The sequence below is a fragment of the Drosophila sulfurigaster genome, chromosome 2R (genome assembly GCF_023558435.1).
Source record: "Drosophila sulfurigaster albostrigata strain 15112-1811.04 chromosome 2R, ASM2355843v2, whole genome shotgun sequence".
NCBI classification, from domain to species: Eukaryota; Metazoa; Arthropoda; class Insecta; order Diptera; family Drosophilidae; genus Drosophila; species Drosophila sulfurigaster.
In genome coordinates this window covers 35,513,153-35,520,428 of record NC_084882.1, presented here as the reverse complement: position 1 = coordinate 35,520,428, position 7,276 = coordinate 35,513,153, and the positions used below count along the sequence as shown (strand labels likewise).

Sequence of the window (7,276 nt, the reverse complement as noted above, 5' to 3'; positions counted from 1 at the left end):
GTATGTATTGTCTTTTTAATAATAATATATGCGAAAACCGTAATGGTAATTTCTCATATTCAAATTAACCACTATTAATCAATTATTAACAATTTAAATCAAATTAAATGATTATCATTTCGCTTTCAATTCAAACGTAACGGCTTTCGCGCTTACGTCGTTCAATAAGTTTCGATGTATTTATTGATTTGGTATCTCTGGTCACACTCTTCTGCTACTGCAATCGATAAGTGAACTTTTCGCTCAGTCAGTTGTTGTGCAAACCCGGCGAAGTGATATGGCAAAATTGGATGAGCGCATTGGTTTCATTGGAGGCGGCAACATGGCCTTCTCCATTGGCTCGGGCCTCATCCGCGGTGGCATCGTGAAGCCCAGCCAGGTGTTGGCCTCTGGCCCTCACCTCGAGAATCTCTCGCGCTGGCGAGAATTGGGAGCAGTGACAACAGACGACAATTGCGAGGTGCTCGAACACACTGACATTATCTTCATTTGTGTTAAGCCCCATATGCTGGCACCTTGCACCACACAGCTCAAATACAAACACGTTCCTTCTGCCAAGGATGCCAGCAAACTGTTTGTCTCGGTGCTCGCGGGAACAACGCTGGCCACGCTGGAGGAGAAGTTTGCTTTTATGGACAGCGCGAGTCTGAAGATGATACGCAGTATGCCCAACACATCGATGCAGGTGGGCGAGGGTTGCACCGTCTACTGTGGCAACTCTCATGTGCTGCACCACGATCTGGAGAAGGTGCATCTCATGCTCAACTCCCTTGGGTTGGCCCAACAAGTGCCCGAGACGATGATCGACGCTGTCACTGGCATTGCTGGCTGTGGACCTGCCTTTGTCTACACCATGATTGAGGCTCTGGCCGATGGCGGTGTTAAACAAGGAGTTCCTCGCCAGATGGCCATCCAATTCGCGGCACAAACACTCCTGGGAGCTGCCAAGACAGTGCTACTCACCGGCAAGCATCCGGCTGTGCTGCGCGATGAAGTTTGCTCGCCGGGCGGCTCCACCATTGTGGGAGTGCACGAGCTCGAGAAGGGCAATCTCAGGTGGGTGCTAATTGATTAACTAAAAATAACTATGAATATTTCTATACCCGTTAAATGGAGGGTAGAAGTGTGTTTTAATTTAGTAGTAAAGTACATATGGGTAATTCTCTGGCAAATGTCGCGTGCGAACAGCTTTACAGAGACAAAAAAAAACATAAACTAAAACAATTTTAAAATTAAGTGAAGGTTATTCTAAAGCTTCGGATTAGCACTATTTTTAGAGCTAAGATTGATTTTAGTAACTTATTCTGTTTCTGTCCGATCCGTCCGTATATAAATTCTGGATTTTTGGTTTTGAGAATTTGTACGAATTTGTTAATTTTTGCATTTATCAGAACAGAAAACAAAACAGAAAGAAAATTCCAAAACCATTCTTAGCTCTAATTAAAGTACTAATCTAGAGCTATAGAAATAACAAGCGTACTTATTTTAAAATTGTTTCAGAATATGCGAGTTTTGTAACTGAAAAGCTGGTCGCACTACAGTCAGTTATTATACCCATATACTTTTGTTCACTTTCAATACCCGAAACTATGAAGCTAAGTTCGTCTGCTTTTTTTAACACCCATAAAGATCTCAAAGACTATTGATCAAATTTATAATGTAATTGTTAAAGCTCATGGTATATTTTGAATGGTGTTTATATAGTTATACCTATTATAATTGGGGATTTGGTAATTGATTAGTATCTTCGGTAATATTGAAAATAATACCCAATATGGCCTTTCCTCGAATAAATAATATAGGTTTTGGCTCACAGTCCTCACACTCGACTGTAACTTTCTTACTTGTTAGTAGTAATACCCAAAAATATCTCAACAGGATGATTTACCCTCCTTTTGATTGAAATCGGATATAAAATAAAACCTGAAAGTTACTCATAAAACTATTAATAGGAATATTTTATTTTCCGTAAACAAATTATAAGCACAAAGGCAGTTTTTATTGCATTAGACTTGGCTGCACATTCATAAATCTGACTTCTTCTTCAGCCTGTCAAATACGATTTAGATCTGGCGATATTATAGTACCTACTACTATATAAATATGCTCTTTATGGGGAATGAGACTCAGTCATAAGCAACGCTTTCAATTTGTAACAACTATATGGAATCTTGCGGGCACAATTTTCCATCAAATGAGTCGTGTAATATACCGCTTAACGCTTCTGCTGCTGCTGTCAGTGCAACTGGCACGTTATAGATCGGTAGCAGAGAAGCCAGGGAGACTTCAGAAGGATGCGATGGCTGAAATGGCCAGCATCATGAACAAGCAGATGGATCCTTGTGCTGATTTCTACGAATTCGCCTGTGGTAATTGGGGACGTCTTTATCCGGCCTACAAAAAAGTGAGCACCGGAATCTTTGAGCAATTGGGTGAAAGTCGCGATCGCAATGTGAAACATATGCTTCACAATGAGAATGAGCAATTGGACACGGAGGAGGACAAGCACGTAAGGAGTTTCTACAAATCGTGCAAGAGGGTCACTGACATCGACGAAACCTATCGCAGTAAACTGAAGGAAATAATTGCCATGTTCGGAGCAATGCCAGCTATCGAGGGAAGGAACTGGAAAGAATCGGAATTCGATTGGATTGCAACGATCGGGAACATCGCTCACACCTTGCGCCAGACAATCATTTTGGGCGCTCAGTTTGACGCTGATTTGGTCAACAGAAATGTGAATAAGGTCTATGTGTTTGGACAAAAGTTTCCCCTCGAGGTCCGAGGCATGTATGTGAATAAAGTCACGGAAATCTATCGTACCAATTATCGGAATTACATGACCTATGAACTCAACAAATATCTGAACCTCACAAAAGATGAGGCTTTTTTGACGGCCAACGAACTATTGGACTTTGAGGTGGAGTTGGCAAAAGGTCTAAGCGATGAAATCTTGGACATCCAAAAGAATGCCAAATTATTAACTATAACTCAGATGCAGCGTCTCTATGGACCCACTGTGGATATAGAACGTCTCGTCAAAATAACTCTAGGCAAGGATATTGTCGAGGCCTATGATTTGCAACCGCAGTATATATACAATCTGTATGAAGTAATTCAACGAACTCCAAAACGAATTGTGGCCAATTACATTTTCTATAGGCTGACCGAAGCCTTTATGCTCAAAGTTGACGACACCAAAGCTGAGCGAGAGGCGACATGTCTACTTATGACTAGGAAATACTTTGCCAAGAACTTGGATAACATGTTCTATAGGCGTCACATCAGCTCCGACATAGTCGCCGATGTGAAACTCATGTGGAGCGAGCTACAAGAGACGTTCAAGTTGACATTGCAATCGAATCAAGCGATGAGCTGGATAAGTGCTCACACCCGACAACTGGCCATTAAAAAACTGAACGCAATGAAGCTGCAAGTGAACTCCTATGCTGATGAAGATCTTTCATTATGCTTTAAAAATATTCATTTGTCCCAGCATGACTATATTGAGAATCTATTGCGCATATTTAAAGCTGCTGCGAACCCGTCACGAGGGACGTGTGCTAGAATGCCGGAATTAGCCGAAATGTACAGCTTTGCACCACACTATCTGCTGCAGGAGAACATCATCAAAGTGCCGGTCTCAATGCTGCAGCCCTATTACTTGTGGTCTAATAACATTAGCAATGCCATCAAATTTGGCAGCTTGGCAACGCTCATAGCACACGAGCTCATCCACGGCTTCGATAGCAGTGGCAGAAAGTTCGATGCCCAGGGCAAGCTAGTTGACTGGTGGGATAAGCAATCTGGAGTTACCTTTGAGCAGCGTCAGCAATGCTTTAAGGAACAGTACAGCAAGTATTGGTACAATGGCAGAATGCTCCCCGAATCAAATGAGCAGTCGGAGAATATTGCGGACAACGGAGCAGTGCGAATTGCCTTTGAAGCTTATCTCCGAATGCTGAAGTCCCCGCTCAACGGTCAGAGGAAAATGCTACCTACTCTTAACTATTCAGACTTGCAGCTGTTCTTCATCAGCTTCGCCCAGGTCAGGTGCAACGATGTCCATTCGGGGGCACGAAGCTATCAAGTGGTTGCGGATCAACATGTACCGGGCAAGTTCCGAGTAAATGGGCCTCTGGAAAACTTTAATGAGTTCTCCAAGGCGTTCCTTTGTGCTCTGGGCACCAGCATGAATCCTGAAGTCAAGTGTCAGATCTACTAAACAAAGAGTATTTGATGTCAATACGTTCACAATATACTATATTCAATAAATACTCCACAATTGTGAACCCAAGCAACTAAGCACCTGATAGTTCCCAGTATTATCTCTAAGTTATTCTCATGCAACGGAATTTTAAAGTGTGTACCAAAATTCGAGTGCTAATTGATCAAATGAATAAACAACTTTTTACTACTCTTCTCATTTCAGAGCTACGCTTATAAATGCCGTGGAGAAGTCATCGCAACGTTCAGCTGAGCTGGGCAAGAAATGAGCTGATTCCATGGCGCATATTCCGACTCTCTATACATAGTTATAAAAGAAACAGTTCCATAATTTTGTGTTGCATTAAACGATATTACTAAATATATATGAAGCTTTATCCACATTGCTTTTTAATTTGAAAACTACAAACGGTTCGTGTCTTCGATAAGCACAGGTGGAAATACAATCTATAGAAATCAATCTATCAAAGAAATACACACAGTTGCTTTCTTGAACTTAGTTTAATTTATGGATAACATATACTATATATATATTTATTCGCGATCCTTTTTTGCTGACATACTCCACACACTTTGAAGGATCTGTGGGAAAGTATTCCTGGCACTTGGTCATCAAGCGCTTTAGTCCCTGAATATATTTGCGCTGTGTTTCATCGTTCATCACGTGCGCCACGTTCTTGGAGAAGATCTTCTCGCGACCTGTTCTCGCATGGATACCCACCATGGTGACACCAATGGGCCAGGGAGCGTTACCAATAGCCATCTCTAGATAAGCATCACTAGCAGAGATGTAATTACGATTCAGCAGATGCTTGCAGATGTCCCGCAAGCTGTCCAGAATGTCCTCGGGAAGCGTGTGATGCTTCAGCTTACGGAACAGCGGCTTCACATACTCCTTGGTCTGTGTGTAGATGACACGAGTCATTTTCACCTTGGTGGACATCTTTTCGTGCTTAGTGTAGTTGGCAATTTGATCGTTCCATAGCTTTAGCAGAAACGTGAGCAGTGTTATGATTACATCCATGTCGTAGTCTTTGTTGCGTCCCATTTTCTGGGCCATTGTCTGAATGCTCTCCCACGAAATTGTTTCATCCAGTTCAGCGAAGTCGGACTTCTTGTCTTCTTTGGCTGTGGGCGTATTGGCGAACATTTCCTGCAAATAGGCGGCATCTACCTGTTCCATGGCTTCTTGGAAATCGTTGCGGAAGCCACGGTTCGCCTCCGGCTGCGAAATCTCGCATATGCGCAGCCTGTCGAAAGCTTCCAGCTCCGTTTCACCAAACAAAAGCACTGGCTCGCCGCGTTCTCGCAATCTTCTAATGACTTCGGCTCGGGGTAAAATATTCTGGCCATCGGCCACAAAACTGTAGGCGCCTTCTGCTCGTGGCGCCTCAACAGATTCCTGCTTCTTGTAGCCCACTTTCTGCAGCACTTCCTCTGTGTCCTTGGCGTTGAGTTCGCCGCGACGAAAATACTTTTTTTTGTCGTCCACCAGCTGCTTCTGCTCCAGTAATTTGCGTTTGCGTGCAATTTCTGCCTTTAATACGTCCATTTTGTGTTTATTTACGCATGTGAAATTAAAAACGTAAACAATGCACGCAGAGACAACAGTGTGACCACACGTCTACCATATTAAATATTTGTTGGAGTCACACTGGTGCAATATACTAAAAGTGGCAGTGACACCGCGGTTAGAAAACTGTTTTGGTATTAAAATACCAAGACTTGTTTTTAATTTTTTAAAAGTTGATACTTTGAGTGCATATTTTAAATATTTGAAATGAATAATAACGCAATCTACTAACTAATCGAGTGTATCAATTGTAGTAATTGTATCAGATTTATTTTGAAATCGAGCTGCGGCCACACTCTGTCTGGAACATATGTTTGTCAAAATTCTGCCATCCATCGTCAGGAAGAAGAAGAATCGTACTTTTGGCAAACACAACAGCAAACGGTGAATTCGCAATGCCAAAGAAAATGGGAATTAACTCCAAGGCCGCCGAGGCACGCGACCGCAAGGATGCGACTAAGAAGGCAATACAGGAGCGCAATGCACGTGAGGCAGAAGATCGCCTGTGGCAGGACGATGACAAGAACTTGGCCAAGAAGCAGCAACGACGCGAAGAAGAAGAGCGAAAAAAAGCTGAAGCAGCGCGTCGCAAAGCGGAATCGAAAGCGCTGCTCGACCAGGAGACCAACTCCATTAATACGCAGCGTAAGCAGCCACTGGCGAAGATCAATCGACAGCAGATTCTTGAGGAGATGGAGAAGAAACAGCGGGTGATGGATGCCATCAACGAGGCCAACAAACCGCCGCCAACTCGTGTTGTTGTGCAGCACACGACGCTAGAGGAGAACTTGAATCGCTCGCTGGCTGACACTGATGTGGCCACCAATGTGGACGAGGCGCTGGCCGTGCTCAGGTGAGTGCCAGGAGTAGAATTCCATATAGATTGTATGAATAATGTGAATGTGTTTTTAGTGTCAACGATGATGATGATAAGCATCCCGAAAAACGCATGCGAGCCGCATACAAAACCTTTGAATCCAATAATCTGCCTCGTATCAAGGCCGAGAATCCTTCGCTGCGTATGTCCCAGTGGAAGCAAATGCTCATGAAGGAGTGGAACAAGTCACCCGACAATCCCTTCAACCAGGCACGCTAAATTCCCTCCATACACAACTTGTGAATTTATCAGACATCGAGCGGTCGACGTGGGAAGTCTCCCATTAGAAACTGCAGAGCAGTCCTTTGAGATTCCTGCTCGATGCAGATACAAAATAATTATACTTTACGATTAGAATTCTCCTTTAAGGCGTGCGCAATAAATTTGCCGACTTTTATTTATTTAAGATGATCGTATAAAGCGTATTGTTAATGCATCAATTGTTGCTCATTGTGTATGTAGAAATTGTTGGCTTAAAGACTTACGTGCCATTTATATATTTTGCCAATTTAACAAAACAGTTACCAACCAATTCGTTATGCAATAGAGCAAACGAAAGCTGAAATCTGCAATCTGAAACCACCTTCATGGTACTTGGC

The 7,276-nt window shown here is 43.0% G+C and overlaps 3 protein-coding genes across 3 annotated transcripts; 2 read left to right on the top strand and 1 right to left on the bottom strand.

The window, feature by feature from the left end:
• Positions 1–234: 234 nt before the first annotated feature.
• Positions 235–4,608, top strand: LOC133836051 (pyrroline-5-carboxylate reductase 2). The gene is made up of 2 exons (XM_062266334.1): positions 235–1,056; positions 4,433–4,608. The coding sequence occupies exons 1-2, from the start codon at positions 278–280 to the stop codon at positions 4,494–4,496; spliced, it is 843 nt and encodes a 280-aa protein (XP_062122318.1). The 5' UTR covers positions 235–277; the 3' UTR covers positions 4,497–4,608.
• Positions 4,609–4,673: 65 nt separating this feature from the next.
• On the bottom strand, positions 4,674–5,864 carry LOC133836050 (pre-mRNA-splicing factor 18). The gene has a single exon (XM_062266333.1). It carries the CDS (start codon positions 5,777–5,779, stop codon positions 4,724–4,726), a length of 1,056 nt encoding a protein of 351 aa, XP_062122317.1. The 5' UTR covers positions 5,780–5,864; the 3' UTR covers positions 4,674–4,723.
• Positions 5,865–6,093: 229 nt separating this feature from the next.
• On the top strand, positions 6,094–7,088 carry LOC133836052 (coiled-coil domain-containing protein 124). The gene is made up of 2 exons (XM_062266335.1): positions 6,094–6,653; positions 6,713–7,088. Exons 1-2 carry the CDS (start codon positions 6,196–6,198, stop codon positions 6,894–6,896), a joined length of 642 nt encoding a protein of 213 aa, XP_062122319.1. The 5' UTR covers positions 6,094–6,195; the 3' UTR covers positions 6,897–7,088.
• The last annotated feature ends 188 nt before the right edge of the window (positions 7,089–7,276 follow it).

Coding starts and splice junctions, on each gene's coding strand:
- LOC133836052 (XM_062266335.1), top strand. CDS start 6,196: ATGCCAAAGAAAATGGGAATTAACTCCAAGGCCGCCGAGGCACGCGAC. Junction 6,654..6,712: donor GAGGCGCTGGCCGTGCTCAG/GTGAGTGCCAGG, acceptor ATGTGTTTTTAG/TGTCAACGATGATGATGATA.
- LOC133836050 (XM_062266333.1), bottom strand. CDS start 5,779: ATGGACGTATTAAAGGCAGAAATTGCACGCAAACGCAAATTACTGGAG.
- LOC133836051 (XM_062266334.1), top strand. CDS start 278: ATGGCAAAATTGGATGAGCGCATTGGTTTCATTGGAGGCGGCAACATG. Junction 1,057..4,432: donor CTCGAGAAGGGCAATCTCAG/GTGGGTGCTAAT, acceptor TTCTCATTTCAG/AGCTACGCTTATAAATGCCG.